Source organism: Poecilia formosa, unplaced genomic scaffold (genome assembly GCF_000485575.1).
Source record: "Poecilia formosa unplaced genomic scaffold, Poecilia_formosa-5.1.2 Scaffold995, whole genome shotgun sequence".
NCBI lineage: Eukaryota > Metazoa > Chordata > Actinopteri > Cyprinodontiformes > Poeciliidae > Poecilia > Poecilia formosa.
Window position 1 is genome coordinate 5,240 of NW_006800934.1, and position 17,326 is coordinate 22,565.

The following is a 17,326-nucleotide window of genomic DNA, read 5'->3' on the forward strand; positions in this document are numbered from 1 at the left end:
TGGGGATTGGGTTGTTGTAGTTGGGGATTGGGTTGTTGTAGTTGGGGATTGGGTTGTTGTAGTTGGGGATTGGGTTGTTGTAGTTGGGGATTGGGTTGTTGTAGTAGGTACAAGGGTAGTTGTAGTTGGGGATTGGGTTGTTGTGGTAGGTACAGGGGAAGTTGTAGTTGGAGATTGGGTAGTTGCAGTAGGGGATTGGGTTGTTGTAGTTGGGGATTGGGTTGTTGTAGTTGGGGATTGGGTTGTTGTAGTTGGGGATTGGGTTGTTGTAGTTGGGAATTGGGTTGTTGTAGTTGGGGATTGGGTTGTTGTAGTAGGTATAGGGGTAGTTGTAGTTGGAGATTGGGTTGTTGTAGTAGGTAGTAGTAGGTAGTAGGAGGCAGTTGGGGATATGGTGGTTGTAGTTGGGGATTGGGTAGTTGTAGTTGGGGATTGGGTAGTTGTAGTTGAGGATTGAGTAGTTGTTGGGGATTGGGTAGTTAGGGATTGGGTAGTTGCAGTTGGGGATTGGGTTGTTGTAGTTGGGGATTGGGTTGTTGTAGTAGGCATAGGAGTAGTTCTAGTTTTTGGTGCAACTGCAATTGTTGGTGGATATAAGCAGAGAAAAGTGCATTAGTAGAAATATCACGAGTAATGAAAATAACCCAAGAATTATTCAACTCACTGTTTCCAACTGTTACAATGACACAGCGAAGTTCAGACTGATACCGAGAAATGGAGACTCTGTGGAAGTATACTTAAATGTAAATATGTTCACTGGACAAAATAAAACTAGGTTTCAATGTCATAAACAAAAGCGCTCCCTAGATATATAAACAATTGTTTATACAACAATTGATATCAATGCTTAGTTAATGAATTGTTTATATAATGTTTTGTTGTTCTTTGTTGTAGGGCCTTGTAATAATTAATCCACTGCTTAAAAGTTACATATGTAGTGTGAATACTGTCCAATGTTTTTCCCTCTGTGAAAAATATTTTTCATAATTTGCACTGAAGAAATCCTGCTTAACAAGGTTCTTTAATGAAAACCTTATTAGGTTGTTTTAACAACTGGAAGCTGATTACTGCATCAAACCGGATTTAAGAAATTACTTAGGTCTCAAACATTTTCATTTCTGTGGCTAGAAGCACTAGATGACTTATCATTTAATACTTTTATATATCATCTTCACGCTATCAATGATAATTTAAAAGTTAATGTCTCTTAATAAAATGTTTCTGAACAGTTCAGAATAGTGTGATGTTTATCAGACTAGATACTGACGTTGCCTGGACAACGAAACAGATGGGGTGACTTTCTCCATCTTCGGCCACAGATGGTGTCCACGTCAGAGAGAAGCTTCCTGATCCCAATGAACTCTTATTTACGTTGTACGGCCCGCTGTACAGGAGCTCAGATGATCTTTACCAAACAGGAAATGCAGAGAGTAGTTAGAAATATTTTCCAAAGTTTCAAGCAGCTGCTTTTCTTGATGTCATAATCTAAACGTGTTGACAGACATCTGATTCAGGCATGGAAACTTTTTTTGACAAGAGATAAGATCAGATTCCTGATTGGATGTAAGAGTAAAACCATTTTACTCTTACTTACGTGGCTTGAGTTGCCTGTGAACTGATGATGATCACCAGCATCTGGTTGACTGATGTGTAGAGCTGAGCTCTGTTGTTTGGAGTTGGACTCAGGAATCTGGGCAGATATTGACCTTCTGTGCAGGACGGTGCTGCAGCGTCCACTGAAACAATACAGGAAAACCACAAACTCAGCCATGCTGATGGAAATACTGACTCATCTGTTTATGCAACAGACCATCATCTAAATGTATTAGTTCAGATCATAAACCCTGATAAAATGTCATGTAAAGAACCTCAAGATATTTGCTGTGATTTGACATTAATTCATTGTAGCCTTTGTTTAAAATTACATATTCCAGGTAAAACATGAGCAAAAGTTTTGTTGCTTCTTTACACAAAGTTAAAAATTGTGATTTAATTTTTCTACACTATAGATGGATATCTATTACAAATGTGCACATATTTTTGTCAATATTCTGCTGAAAAACACACTTTTAAAATTCCTGTATTTCCATTATCTAAGAGATCAGTTTTTAGAAATGGATCTAAAACTCCACATGAATAAGTTTTTTCACACAATGAGTCACCATAAAGCATGCTGTCATGCTTCTACCACTTCTTGTTGTTTTCTACCATAAAACTAAAGATTACTGCTAGTATTTAGTTATAGAAAAAAATCAACGTTGTTACTTTGTACTGCAGCCAACAGCAAACTAAAAGTACTTGTTAAGTTACTTTTAGCAACAACTTTTATTATGTATCATAATAAGTACTTCTAGTATTTATTATTGTTACTATAAGTTGTCACTATATGTTGTAACAACTTATTGTTGTTATTTATGGTATCAACAATAAGTTCATACTATAATTGCACTATATCTTATAGAGCAACTTTATAGATGTTACTATAAATTATATAAACTTGTAGTTGTTACTTTATGTTATGGTTACAACGTATAGTAACTATAACTTATATCAACAACTCTATGTTTTCTTACTATAAGTTGTTATTATTTCACATCACACAAGTGATGTGAAAAATGTCAACTGTGAGTTGTTACTGATAGTGGTAACAACCAGATGTTACTACTGGCTGATGTTATTACTGCCAAATACAAACATTTCAATATTTATGAAAATCCATCCCATCATTAAAAACATGTCAATGATGATAATGATGACGGATGTACCTTTTAAAACGAACTGGATGGGTATTGTGCTGATGGCATCACTGGTCGTTTTCTGCACCTGAGAACCACCAGTTTGGGTCAGAGTGATGGTCTGCAGGGGAAAGTCCTCCATCACCATCTGGACCACATATGAACCTCGGCTGCTGTTTGCAGATGAGCTGAACAATAAAGTACAAGAGGACTGCAAGAAGAAAAAAGGAAACGGTCAAAACAAACAAAATCTTTTGTGCCAAATAATATTTAGCCCCATAATATGAATCTGACATGAGTTCAGCTGTTGATGCTTACAGATGAGATGTTGAGGTCAGACATATTCGTGGAGGTGACACACTCTGACAAGGCACTGGAGGCAAATCTGCATCTAACATCGTCTCCATCGGGGTCAAAGGTCAACATGCTTATGTTTCTCTGACAGTTATAAGGAACTCTGTGATAGAAAACACATGAAACATATGTCATGAAGAGTCTTTAACAATCATGGTAAAATTAAAAAATGTTCTTCTTTCTATTTTAAGGCTGTTTGACTTTTTTTTATCTCACTGGACAGGAAAGGTGATCTAGTTTTTACCAGGTTCTAAAATGTAAAAAGGTCTACTATTATGCTTTCTTGAAAGAAATAGAGCATGTTCACTACATTTAATACACAAAATGCACTGCTTTAGAGCTACATCACAATTATGCAGATGAGCTGCTGCTGGCCAAGCCCTCCTGACTCAGTGTTTCCATCAGCACCTGCTACAAGCACTATACTGGGAGAAAATGGGCATATGCTCTGTACTGCAGCAAACAGCAGCCATTGTACAGCATATGTCATGTTCCGTGTTTCTGTGTTTATTTTTGAGTTTCTGTGTAGTCCTGTTCCCTGAGTCTGTCTCTGCGTCTTCCCCGTTGATTGTTTCCCAGGTGTGTCTCATTCCCTTGATTACCCCGTGTGTATTTAAACCCACCTGTTGTCTGTGTTCTTCGTTGGGTCCTTGTCAATTGTTGTCTAAGTTTGTCTTACGTCTTGTGTTCGCTCCAGTAGAACTGTTAAGTCCTGGATAGCGTTAGCTCTTGTTTCCAGTCCTGTGTGTCAGTTGCTACCGGTATTTGGCTGTGTGCCTGTCTCTCTGCCGTGCTGCCTGTTTGGACTGTTTCGAGCATCATCTTTATTAAAACCATCATATTCGTACATCCTGGGTCCGCCTGCGTCATCTCCTCACCACCTCAACCACACCTCCTGACAATCCAGAAGAATAAACTTGGTGTCTCTTGTAATGAAGTGGTAAGGGTTCACTTGTGTGTAAAAATGGGTTTGGCATGGGTTTACAAGCTAAAAAACAAAAAATGTGATTCAACAGTTTAGAAGTTTTTGAACCAGGCTGTTGGTTCAAAAAGCAGCAGAACATTTACTTATTCCCAAAGGAATGGCTGGGTCTTTTTTGTTGTTGTTTGTTTTGTTTTGTTCTTTGACTGCTTCTAGAATAGAAGGACATGCAAAAAGTGAAATTTGCATAACAGTGGACCTTTAAATCATCCTTCATGTTTACAAGACACACAGCAGATCTCACCGAGGATTTGACTAGATTAGAAAGAAGGAAAGGACGAGAAAAAAAACAACAAAACCTGAAATGTAAAAAGTAACTGATATATTTCAGTTTGTGTAAAAGAATGATTGATCTAACATCTAGCAGAATTACCTCAGAGCTGGGAGGATGGTTGTCTGCGGTGACGTGTTGGCTTTGCTAATGTCAGATCGGGTCCTTAGTTCAACGTTAGTCACAGCTCTCCAGGATCCAATTCCATGCACATTACTTATCCAGGCTGAACTAGCAAATCTACAATGAAAGTAAAGTTAATTTACTACAATCTGATGCATTTTGGTGTTTTATGGCTTTAATTAGAGGAATCCAACAGCCAAGCTCTTTCCAGATATCTTGTGATTAGCCGAGCCACTGATACTTTAGAGCAGGCGTGTTAGATCTAATATTTCTTCTGTGATATGGGAAGAATAAAGAGTCCAGAAGGACTTACACAAGTGTAAGTGGAGAGTTGCTGGTCAGCTGTCGAGACGTCACTGCTTCTCTCTGGCACCATTCACCACTGATTTCATCAACTTTGGTTAAAGGAAGGATCTGGGTCTCAGTCCCACAGTTTCCACTGCAAGACCAAGAGTCAGTGTGTGTGCAAAGGTCATAGCTCAGTTTGTAGTGAAGCTCAACCTGCAGATTTAAAGCGAGAAGGCAATAAGTACAATCAAATGATAAAAGAGTAGCTTTGAGAATCCCCAAAGATTTAACTTACAGAAGTAGATCCGTTTATGTAAGAGGCCTTTGGGTAGTAGGTCATCATGACGCCATAGAAATGTGAAGCGTAAGAATCTCTGACCAGCAGCAGCAGCAGAACCACAGAGAGGAACATGATGGCTGTGAAAGTGTCTCCACACAAAGTCAGAGTTTGTTAGAAACCAGGAGGTTTGATGTGATCCACGCCCTCTCACTGATTACTGTCTGTCCCAGAAATTTGGCTTTACACAGAAACCTGGCATGAGGAACGCTGATTTGACTGAAAGATAATGATCAGAGATAGAGTGAGTGAAGTGAAAACAGGGATGTGCAGACAGAACTATTTATGAATATAGATCTCTAGAAAAGATTAAGAGCCCATTGCATTGAGCCCCATAGAAAACCTGATGATTATTCCACCAAATATTGATTTCTGAACGTTTCCTGAGTTAAAACATTAGTATTGTTGTTTCTAAGTCAATATAAACTTGTTTTGTTGCATTATTTGAGGTCTGAAAGCACTGCATCTTTTTCATTATTTCTTCTAATATTTTAGTAATCCTAACTGACCTCAAAAAGAAAAAGTTTAGGCTGACTTGCCATCAGCTCATCTGAAACTGTGGATTTAAATATCAGGTTTCCATTGAATCCGTGTTTTGAATAAACTCAGAGGAAGGTTTTTCATGGAGCCAGATTCAAATGAAACCTTTTTTTTTAAACGTGGGTCTAACAAACAGCTGTAGTGTGAACCATAATTTGTTTAGCTGCTATTTTAAATGTGATTTGCCTGTTCAGATGGATTTGCTTCTGCTCTGATGGTGATAAAAATAACCTGATTGATGCAGGTAGAACTGAGCTCTGTTGTTTAGTGTTGGAGGCAGGAACAGGAGGAGCTCTGTGCATGATCACAAGATAATTAGATCTACTGGAAAACAGAAAAGGTGTTAAATTAAATCAATCAATTAATTAAGTTTAATTGTATAGCACATTTCAGCAACAATACAGATCAAAGAGTTTTACACCATAAAAACAAGAAAATACACAGTTCTGGAAAACAGTCAACATTTGTCAAGTGCCGTTGATACACATCAAAATGTTGGTCAATGTTTCATTATGTTTGGTGGGTTTTAGTCTAGATTTAAAGAAACTCAGTGTTTTGGCTGTTTTGCAGTTTTCTGGAAGTTTGATCCAGATTTGCAGTGCATAGAAGCTGAATGCTGCTTCTACATGTTTGGTTCTGGTTCTAGAGATGCAGAGCAGAACCAGAAGATCTGAGAGGCCTGCAAGGTTGCTATGACAACAGCAGATATTTAATGTATTGTGGTGCTGAGCCGTTCAGTGATTTATAAACTAACATTATTTTAAAGTCTATTCTCTGAGCTACAGGGAGCCAGAAGGAATTTATATCTGGGTGATGTTTTCTAACTTCCTGGTTTTAGTCAGAACTCCAGCAGCAGCATCTGGATCTGATTGATGTTTTAGGCCGACCTGTGAAGACATAGTTGCAGTAATTGATGCAACTAAAGATAAACACATGGATGAATTTCTCTAAATCTTGTTGAAACATTCATCCTCTAATTCTGGAAATGTTCTTCAGGTGACTGACAGAAAGACAGACAGACAAACAGACAGACAGACAGACAGACAGATAGAGTAAGCATCTTTATGTGGATGTGAAGTTCAGGTCAGAGTTATCCTTATGAAAGTATCCATATTATATAAAGTTTTTCACACAGATATAAAAATCCACTGCAGTATTTTAGTTTATTGTCATAACTAAGTCTAGTCTGACTACCATTGACATGTTTCTACCTGTTGCTCGTTGTCACTTCTCGTCTCTCCAGGTCTGTAGAGGCTGAACATAAAAGTGAAACCCAGACAACAATCACAGATCAATCAATATTTTATTTAATCAATCAAAAGCATGAAATCACACCAACCTCCCAACATGATCATTGATCACTGTGAGGGACCAGACTCAAACGAAGACAGAAAATGTTCAAAGTAGAAAAAGGTTTCCATTTAATTCTTCAAAAAAAAAAATCATTAACAAAGCGTAAAGATTTAAAGCAAGAATAAAATAAAAGATAAATAAATTTGGATCCAAATTAACTGAGGTCAACTGAACAAACAAAACTGACCTACCAAACAAAGAACAAAGGCTGGTTAAATAGGGGTGGACTAACCTAAATGTACCACTTGAGGGAGGTCTGACCTAGCAAAACAAATAAATACAAAATTAACTAATGCATTCTATAAACAAATAAAGCAAACTAACTTTAACTTAGCACAAACAATAAGTGAATATTTAAGTGACAAAATTAAATAAAAATCAACTTGAAGTCTCCCCCTTCAGTCTTTCAGTGATTGGTAGATGGTTTGCCCCATGTTTGTCCACCAGCTGGTTCATGATGTGGTGGTGGTAGGAGCCACACTCACCACAAACTAAAGGAAACATTAACCACCCTGATAAAGATGCGTCTTCAGAGAGCACCGTGTCTCACCCAGCGATCTGACTGACTGTTGTAGCTCACATACATTTATACCTCGCTGTGTCCAGGTGCTTTTTCTACCTGGCCGTCCTGCAGTGGCAGTCAGGAGACGGACGCTCTCCTTCATGAGGATTTTCTACCCAGAGATAATCCAGNGAGGCAGGAATAGGAGGAGCTCTGTGCATGATCACAAGATAAGATCTACTGGAAAAACAGAAAAATATGTTAAATAAAATCAATCAATCAAGTTTATTTCCATAGCACATGTCAGCAACAAGACAGTTCAAAGAGCTTTATATCATAAAAACACAAAAATACACAGTTCTGGAAAACAGTCAACAACTGTCAAGTGCCGTTGATACACATCAAAATGTTGGTCAATGTTTCATTATGTTTGTTTAGTCTAGATTTAAAGGAACTCGGTGTTTTGGCTGTTTTGCAGTTTTCTGGAAGTTTGTTCCAGATTTGTGGTGCATAGAAGCTGAATGCTTCTTCTACATGTTTGGTTCTGGTTCTGGGGATGCAGAGCAGAAAAAGAAGACCTGAGAGGTTCTGGAAGGTTGCTATGACAACAGCAGGTCTTTAATGTATTATGGTGCTGAGCCGTTCAGTGATTTATAAACTAACATTATTTTAAAGTCTGTTCTCTAAGCTACAGGGAGCCAGAAGGAGTTTATAACTGGGTGATGTTTTCTAACTTCCTGGTTTTAGTCAGAACTCCAGCAGCAGCATCTGGATCTGATTGATGTTTTAGGCCGACCTGTGAAGACATGGTTGCAGTAATCGATGCGGCTAAAGATAAATTTCATGGATGAATTTCTCTAGATCTTGTTGAGACATTAGTCCTCTAATCCTGGAGATGTTCTTCAGGTGATAGAAGGCCGACTTTGTAACTGTCTTATGTGGCACTGTAGGATCAGGTCAAAGGTATTCTTATCAAATTATCCGTAATGTTCATGTTTTGATAAAATATGAACATTTTATAAAGTTTTTCACACAGATATAAAAATCCACTGCACTATTTTAGTTTATTGTCATAACTAAGTCTAGTCTGACTACCATTGACATGTTTCTACCTGTTGCTCGTTGTCACTTCTCGTCTCTTCAGGTCTGTAGAGGCTGAACGTAAAAGTGAAACTCAGACAACAATCACAGATCAATCAGTATTTTATTCAATCAATCAAAAGCATGAAATCACACCAACATCCCAACATGATCATTGATCACCACAAACAAAAGGAAACATTAACCACCCTGATAAAGATGCGTCTTCAGAGAGCACCGTGTCTCACCCAGTGATCTGACTGACTGTTGTAGCTCACATACATTTATACCTCGCTGTGTCCAGGTGCTTTTTCTACCTGGCCGTCCTGCAGTGGCAGTCAGGAGACGGACGCTCTCCTTCATGATGATTTTCTACCCAGAGATAATCCAGGAGTTATTTTGAACAACATATTCTTCTAGAGAAAGTGAGTTCATCAGTATACTAGTGATTTCCACTAAGTTGTCCTCCCTATCGTCCTAATCAGCCTCAGACTGGTTTCTGAGACCAAACAGCGCTCTCCTTGACCTCTCGATGACCCCACATGTCACAGAGTTAAACAGAAGTTTGATTACAAATAATTAATACACATACCACATAATGATTATAAAGAAATTTGACTAACAGTCAGTTTAAGATCAATATGCATTTAAAAATGAAATGTATAAAGCAGTCCATATATCCTGCACACCTCTAAGAATTTAAGCTGCGTTCACACTGCAGCCTGAAGTGACCCAATTCCGATTTTTTTAACGTAATGCGACCTGTATCCGATCTTCTCATGGCAGTGTGAACAGCACAGGTCGGATTCTTTTTCGAATGTGACCCATATCCGATACGTATCCGATTCAAATGCGACCTAACGTCCAGGTCGCATTCATCCGAACTGAACGTCACTGATTCTCAACAAATCTCATTATTATGCGTCCTGATAGTGGGAAGATAAACAACAACCATGACGGACTATATGAGAATTAAGTTGTTAATATGTTGCTCCGATCGCATAACAACTTCAAATATGTAAGCTAAGCTCCACCGTTAGCCTCCATGTTTACTTCCGCAAACACTGAGCACTTCTTTTTATGGCGGTTGGCAGAACACTGAGAACGCTGACGCTATGGCGCCCTCTACTGCGCATGCGGGACACTTTCAGGTCGTTTGCCCATTCACACTGCAGAACGCATACAGGTCGCATTTACTGGGAGTGTGAACGGCCCGGCAAAAATATCGGAATTGCCAAAAAATTGGAATTGAGTCACTTCAGGCTGCAGTGTGAACGCAGCCTTAGTCTAACTTATAAAATCCTTCTGATTTAACTACAATTTATTAACCCATAAATGAAAGACTAAGTACTGTGTAACGCTACTTAAAATCACTCAAATCATACTTGTATTTCCACACTATACCTAAAACAACCATAAGTCCCATGATTTATTAAAAAGGACAAGAAGTAAAAACAGATAAACCCAGAAATATTCCTCTGCAGGGATCAGATTCATTCTGATGTTTAGCCACTAGGGGGCAGCTGGTTTTTAACCTGCACTGAACCGTCGCTCAGCAGGCGGACCTTTATGTCTGCAGGCAGCCCTCGTCTGATCAGTTCATCTTTAATCTGCAGAAGAAAACATGAGATGAATGTGAGACACAGTCAGTGGTGAATTATAAAATATACTGAACAGAATCTGATTAACATTAAAAACAGCAACAACAGAGCTGAACTGCATCACTGCAGGTGATCACTTTGGGTTATGATTTAACATTTGAGTGAAATGTGTTTGGTTTAAACTCAGGTTGTGATGGTTTGTGTTAAAGTCCAGGACATCACTGACCGCTTTCTCGATTTCATCCTTGTTGTCCTTCAGTGGCAGCGTAGTCGAGATCTTCAGCTTCACAACCGTAAGACGAGCTGGAAGAACAAGAGATCAACATGGTAGAAAGAACTACTTCCTGTTACTTTCAGTCCTGTTTCCATCTGACTTACATGGTTTAGGAGGAGGAGTTGGAGTTGCTGTGGCGGGAACTAGGATAACAGGAGAAACATCATGAGTTCAGGAAATAAAAAGTAAGATAAATCAACGATCAAAAAGAAAGAAATGACTCACTGTTTGAAACCGTCACAAGGACACATCGAAGCTCAGACTGGTAGACAGAACTGGAGGCACTATGGAGATAAATTAGCACGAAAACTTTAATATTAAACTCTTTTTGAAAAGGCTATTTGGATCAAAATAACCATAAAGGAGACATATTATGCAAAATCCACTTTGTAGTCCTTAAATAATTTTTTGAGTACTTTGAGTGTCTAATGTGCAAAATATTTAATTTTTTTCTCTCCTGGTGCTGCATTGATATCTTTATATTTGTTATGGTATTTATTTTTCAGTCTGTTCATTTTTCTCTATTCATTATAACATTATCTCAGTTATGACATCACCACATTTTCTGTGGAACTGATAAATGAGGTCATGACTTCCTGCTAATCAGTTTTGTGAATCTGACATTTTTTCCCTCACAAGATTTTGTAGTCCAAGTTCAGTTTTGTCTAAGTTTCAAGTAAACAAGTTAAAATCTTTGGTTCTAGAACATGTTTGCCCAAAGTCGGTCCTGAAGTGTCGAGCCATCATTTGATCCAGATGCATTAAACCAGGGAGAGACTAAAACATGCAGGATGCCGACCCTCCAGGACCGACTCTGGACGCCCCTGGTCTCGAGTTTATTAATGCAGAGGATTTGTTACATCGCCTCCAGGCATCAGAGCCTCTTCAATGGATCTGGTCAAATTTTATTTTTCTAAGGAAAATCTGTTTTGGGAGCCCTTATGGATCTCTGCTTCAGCAACCTGTCAGAATCAGGAGGGATTTTCCAACAGACATTTTGTATCACTGAAGGTGAAAATAATGTTTTTTTTACTTTTTTACTGAAGTACATTTCAAAACCTGTACCTTATACTTTTACTAAAGTAAACTACTTATGTTTATCAGCCTTTTTCAGTATCTGAAGTATCTGTATTTCTACTTAAGTAGCGAATGTGAGGATTTTTGAAACTTCTGATCAGATACTGACTTTGCCTGGACAGTAAAACAGATGGGATGGGTTTCATCATCATCATATTGACTGAAAGACGGCGTCCATCTCAGGGTGAAATATCCTGAACCAGATGAACTCTTGGTCATGTTGAACGGTCCGCTGAACAGGAGCTCAGTGATCCTTTAACACACAGGAGACACATCTATTAGCGACTATCAAACAAAGCAGCTGAGTAGGGGAGTGGTTGTTGACGCACAAGCTGATCAAAACGTAAATCCAAGCTGCAGTTACGATGATTTTATTATCAATATCCCAGGCAAAACAGTGTTTAAAGGCAGCATAAAAATGGATCCGTAGAATTAAACAGTGATCAAACACAAAAACATAGCGGTCAGCAAAAAGTAGACCTCCCCCATCACCCACTCACTGAAGTCACCAGGTGAGCAACAGGTGATCTACAATCACTAATAACACCACGTGATCCCACACTACCCCTATCCGCAACATCAGTCTGGTTGGTTATATGTGCAAAATATCCTGAAAACATATTTTTATGAAGTAATTATCAAAATGCTCTGACTGTTAAAAATAATTCATGACCAGGTTTTATGTGTTTTGTATCATTTTAGCATCATTGTGTTATTTTAACACAGTAAAGATCAAATTTCAAATTTTCACCTTGAATCATTTTGAAACTTACCTCTGATTAGAAACAACATTTATTTTCTACTCACTCAGACTGAGTCGCCTCTGCTCTGATGTTGATTTCTATCATCTCATTAACATCTATGAAGAACTGAGCTCCATGTTCAGGAGTTGGAGGCAGAAACCTGGGCAGATATTCACCTGCTGTGCAGGACGGAGCTGCAGGATCCACTGGAGCAACGCAGGGAAAAATAATGCAGATGAACTAATGAGACAGCAGAATTAAACCAACAACTGCTGTCAGTTTAAAGATAAATTCAGTGAAGTTACACAATTGTCCATCTGAGTTGTTACAATAATGTGTGATTTTCTTGTGTTAAATTCATAATGATCAACTTTCAACAGATGATTATTGAATATTAAATTTATTCAGTGTTTCTCTTTGCAGTGAAGCAACATGATTGAAACATGAAATCAAACCTTTGAAAACAAACTGGATGGGGATTCTGCTCATAGAACTGCTGGAGCTTTTCGACGTCGTTTTATAAGTACTGGAATAGGAATTGTAATAGTAATAAGTCATAGTGATGGTCTGTCTGGGAAAATCCTCCATCATCAGCTGAACTGCATATGAACCTTCATAGCTGCTGCTGGTTGGACTGAATGAAAGAGAACAAGACTGGAAGAGAAGAGAGAGAAATCAGATTATAAATCAAGTTTAATAACATTATATTTACTGGATTTCATTATGGATTTTATTTGTGTTTGTTTACAAATAAAACAAACACAAATAATAATATTAAATTATTATTTTTAATAACTTAAAATATTAAGTTATAAAACTGAATATTTCTATTAACTTTAATATTAATTTCTATTTAACTTAATTTGCAGGTTATGACTCTAATCACATCAACTGAGAGTTCATGCTGAGAAAACAAAGCAGCTAATTTTCAATTTAAATATTTTGTTGAACCACAAATTTAAAGAGTTGGATTCTTTTCAAACCTCTGAGGTCGAGGGCAAATATAAAAATAAAAATTGAGAATGAAAAAAAATATTTTTGTAGATTTTTGGCAGTGAGAAGCAGGTTGCTGAATCATTTTGGAGCTTTGTAGCTGTTATATGAATGTATCTACAGTGAAATACAATGAACTAATTTCAGATTAGTTTTTGAAACTATTTAAAGCTTCTTCCAAAAAATCCTGAGTCACAAGATGCTAAAAACTATTTTTGCCAAATAAATAATGTCACTAATAAAACAATATTTACATTTAAATACTAGTAACCTCTTTTTGTAAATGGTTTGTGTTTTTGTACAAACTGTTTTTCTATGAACTATTTACTAAAATCTGAGATTCCAACCAACTACAAATCTCTGTATTTCTCTCACTCCACCTTCAGACCGGATGGTTCTCACCTGTCAGGTTCTGTCCTGAAGCCAACAGTGTTTGCTTTACCATTTTGTCCACCAGGGGGCAGTGTTCACACACCTGAGTTTCAATCAACATTTATTACTTACCGATGAGAGACTGAGGACAGACGGAGGTGTGCAGGTGTAGCACTCGTTGCTGTTTGATCCATGTCTGCATTGAACATGGTCTCCATCAGGGTCAAAGGTCAACAAGCTGATATTTCTCTGACAGTTTGAGGGAACTCTGAGAGAACCAGAAGACAAACATCACATAATTATATCTGATATCAAATAATCTGTTAAAATGATTTGATTTACATCAAGGAGCTTCAGGATATTGACTGATTTGTGCTTCAGTGTTTTTCTTCCATCATTTTTTAGGTACTTAAACTCTTGTTTGAACATTGTTTCTTTGAGAAATTACAGAATGGTTCCTATGTTCAGTATGTCTAATTTAATCTGCATTTCACAGAATAAAATTTGTCTTAAAGAAAAATCTTATTTGTAAGTAATTTTTAATTAACTACAAAATCTGGTTTTGTTTCCATGTAACTCTTTGGTCTCTGTTACAGATACGATTGGTTCACAGTGTTTGGATCTCATTTTTCTTTACAAGAAAAAAGAACAAAAAAAAACTTCAGAAAAATACAATTTATGCTCAAAGACACCAAATGTTTCAGGTATTTATTATTAACATGATATAAAAACTGAATTACCTCATAACAGGAAGGATGCCGGTCTGTGGTGATGAGTTTGGTCTGTTGATGTCGGATCGTTTTCTACCTTCAACAAACATCCAAGGTTGGTAAGATGAAACGCTGTTTCTGTTGTTTATCCAGGGTTTTCTAGTCCCCCATCTTCAATAGAAGATATTGGGAAGATTTCTAATGTTACCAAGTTTCTAAAACACAGAAAACCTTACAGAGCAGCAGACCAGAAAACTGACAGGAGGAATTTTAGACTTCTTGAAAAAAACAGAAAATTATTGGATATATTTTTTCATGATGTTGAGATTCAGTCACCCATAGGAGTAATTGTAGAAGTTTCTACTCTCCCACAAGGTGTACTCTCTCAGACACCATTCACCGCTGCTTTCATCAATTTTCTTACTACAGCCAGAGCACAGCCATGACTGAAGCTCCTCACATGAGCTGTAGCCAAACTTAAAGCGACGCACAGCCTGTAGATTTAAAGTGGAGAAGCATTGGACACAAGATGATATTTTTTAAAAGGGAAAATAAAAGGAATTTCAGAGAATCTGAACTTACTGTATAAGTGTTTCCTTGTACATTTTTACTGGTGTGAGAAAACACAGCACCAGTATAACCAGCTTCTGTCCGGCTGACTATCATCATCATCATCATCATCATCATCATCATCAGCACAGAGAGCAACATGATGAACGAATCGGTTCTACTAACTAAGATCGGATCATCAGAGACAGGCGACTTTATACAGTCACTCCTTGTTTACTCTGTTTACTGTTGGTGACATGGAAACATATTTTTATGGACTGTATTTACATAATGAACCAGGAAATGTCGACACCTGATTCATGATGAGAAAAACATTTTCTAGAAGGTAAAATTTGCTTTGCAAACTGAAAGATATTAAATCTATATTTGCTTCATCTCAGTGTTTCTAAGTCCTGCAGCTCCACCAGGTTCATTATTTATCTCAGTTTTTGTGTCTCAGTGAATATTTAAGATGTTCACAGATCAGAGCTGATCACTACCAGTTCACCACTGGTTTCACCAGATACAAACTTTAATGGCTGCAGACCAGCAGTTCATCTCTGCAGTTACACCAATAATATCCAACATATAATCCATGTTATGGTTTTTGTTTGCTTGTTTTTATACCAGTTTTTCCTGATGAATTTTAAACTGCTACTTAGTTTGATGGAAAACCTTCTGCAGTCAGTGTTTAACTAGGAATCTGTAAATGATCAGATTATTTAAAAATATTTATGTATTTAATTTGCTCTCCTGCCTGTTGACTATATAACTCAGTAATTTTTGTTCTTTTTCCTTTTTTCTCCAGACAATTCAATGAACATAAAACATTTTGGCTGAAACTCCGCCTCCAAAGGTTTCCAGTGAATCCGTGTTTAGAATAAACTCAGAGGAAGGTTTTTCATGCAGCCAGATTCAAATGAAACCTTTTTTTAAAACATGGGTCTAACAAACAGCTGCAGTGTGAACCATGATTTGTTTAGCTGCTATATTAAATATGTTTTGCCTGTTCAGATGGATTTGCTTCTGCTCTGATGGTGATTAAAATAGCCTGATTGATGCAGGTAGAACTGAGCTCTGTGGTTTAGTGTTGGAGGCAGGAATAGGAGGAGCTCTGTGCATGATCACAAGATAAGATCTACTGGAAAAACAGAAAAAGTGTTAAATAAAATCAATCAATCAAGTTTAATTGTATGGTACATTTCAGCAACAAGGCAGTTCAAAGAGCTTTACATCATAAAAACACAAAAATTCAAAGCTATAGAAAACACAGTCAACAATTGTCAAATTGTACGTTTACTTGACGTTGATTCACATCAAAATGTTGATCAATGTTTCATTTATTATATTTCAAAAGCAACTCTAGATTTGTGGTGTATAGAAGCTGAATGCTGCTTGTCCATGTTTGGTTCTGGTTCTGGATGAAGAGCAGAACCAGAACCAGAAGACCTTAAAGCAGTGGTCCCCAAACTATGGCCCACGGGCCGAATCCGGCCCGCCTCCACATTTTGTCCGGTCCCCTGAATAATACCAGAGAGCATTCAGATTTTTTTTCATATACCGTATTTTTTTTCAGGACTATAAGCCGCTTATATGTGGATTTTTCTTCAACCACCAGGGGGCTCTTTAGCAGGAAGTGAATCATTGGAAGTCACAATTGGAAATAAAAGAAGAAAGCGCCCATTAAAACGAAATTAGGTTTTAATAGGGAATTGAAATTTGAGAATGTTGCTGATCAGTTAAATAGCATTGAGGGGAAAAAGAAGATTTTTCAGTTTTTTTTAAATAATACTAGGATCATTATGAGAATTTGAGGTGTAGATATTAGGATCCGGTAGATGGCAGTAGTGCAACAATAATGGATGCAAGCTGCCTTTGAAATCTAAAGAAGAAGAAGAAGAAGAAGAAGAAGAAGAAGAAGAAGTAACACTTTATTTGAAGGGGGTGAATAAGACTGTCATGACACTGTCATAAACATGACATAACACCTGTCATGAACATGAATCAAATGAAATCAGTGATGATTTCTTGGTTAATGTCAAGTTGTCATAACAAAGACATTTTGAATAATGTCAGCTTTGTATTAAAAGTGTCATAATTTACCGAATGAAGCTTTATGACAACAGTCATAACTATTCATGAAGGCTTATTGATGTTCATGACAGGTGGTATGTCAGTCTTATTCAACCCCCTTCAAATAAAGTGTTACAGAAGAAGAAGAAGAAGAAGAAGAAGAAGAAGAAGAAGAACAAGAACAAGAACAAGAACAAGAAGAAGAATAAAGCGCCCATTTTCATGTAGCACATGCTAGTAGCAGACACGAAGCATCAGCACTTTTACAGTTACCGTTCAGAAACTACTGTAATCAGTTCAGTTAAATCTCATCTTGGCAACTTTTTCTTTTTCAACCGTAATAAATGTGATATTTAATTGACCTGTTAT

At 37.4% G+C, this 17,326-nt stretch overlaps 2 protein-coding genes across 2 annotated transcripts in view; both read right to left on the minus strand.

Annotated features, from left to right (window-relative positions):
* Positions 1 to 5,507, minus strand: part of LOC107835086 (uncharacterized) — a 6,592-nt gene extending 1,085 nt beyond the window's left edge. Inside the window, exons 1-9 of the mRNA XM_016667318.1 lie at positions 5,049 to 5,507; positions 4,779 to 4,966; positions 4,445 to 4,582; positions 3,054 to 3,192; positions 2,766 to 2,946; positions 1,595 to 1,736; positions 1,268 to 1,405; positions 645 to 723; positions 112 to 559 (exon numbers count right to left, since the gene is read on the minus strand). Coding sequence (XP_016522804.1) covers positions 112 to 559; positions 645 to 723; positions 1,268 to 1,405; positions 1,595 to 1,736; positions 2,766 to 2,946; positions 3,054 to 3,192; positions 4,445 to 4,582; positions 4,779 to 4,966; positions 5,049 to 5,165 — 1,570 coding nt within the window. The 5' untranslated portion in view covers positions 5,166 to 5,507. The remainder of the gene's footprint in view (positions 1 to 111; positions 560 to 644; positions 724 to 1,267; positions 1,406 to 1,594; positions 1,737 to 2,765; positions 2,947 to 3,053; positions 3,193 to 4,444; positions 4,583 to 4,778; positions 4,967 to 5,048) is intronic.
* A 4,472-nt stretch (positions 5,508 to 9,979) lies between these two features.
* LOC103132324 (uncharacterized) lies at positions 9,980 to 14,445 on the minus strand. Its single transcript, XM_016667319.1, has 9 exons — positions 14,366 to 14,445; positions 13,758 to 13,893; positions 12,716 to 12,914; positions 12,325 to 12,466; positions 11,627 to 11,770; positions 10,666 to 10,724; positions 10,545 to 10,583; positions 10,393 to 10,469; positions 9,980 to 10,175 (listed from the first exon to the last, which is right to left on the minus strand). The coding sequence occupies exons 1-9, from the start codon at positions 14,443 to 14,445 to the stop codon at positions 10,071 to 10,073; spliced, it is 981 nt and encodes a 326-aa protein (XP_016522805.1). The 3' UTR covers positions 9,980 to 10,070.
* Positions 14,446 to 17,326: the final 2,881 nt, after the last annotated feature.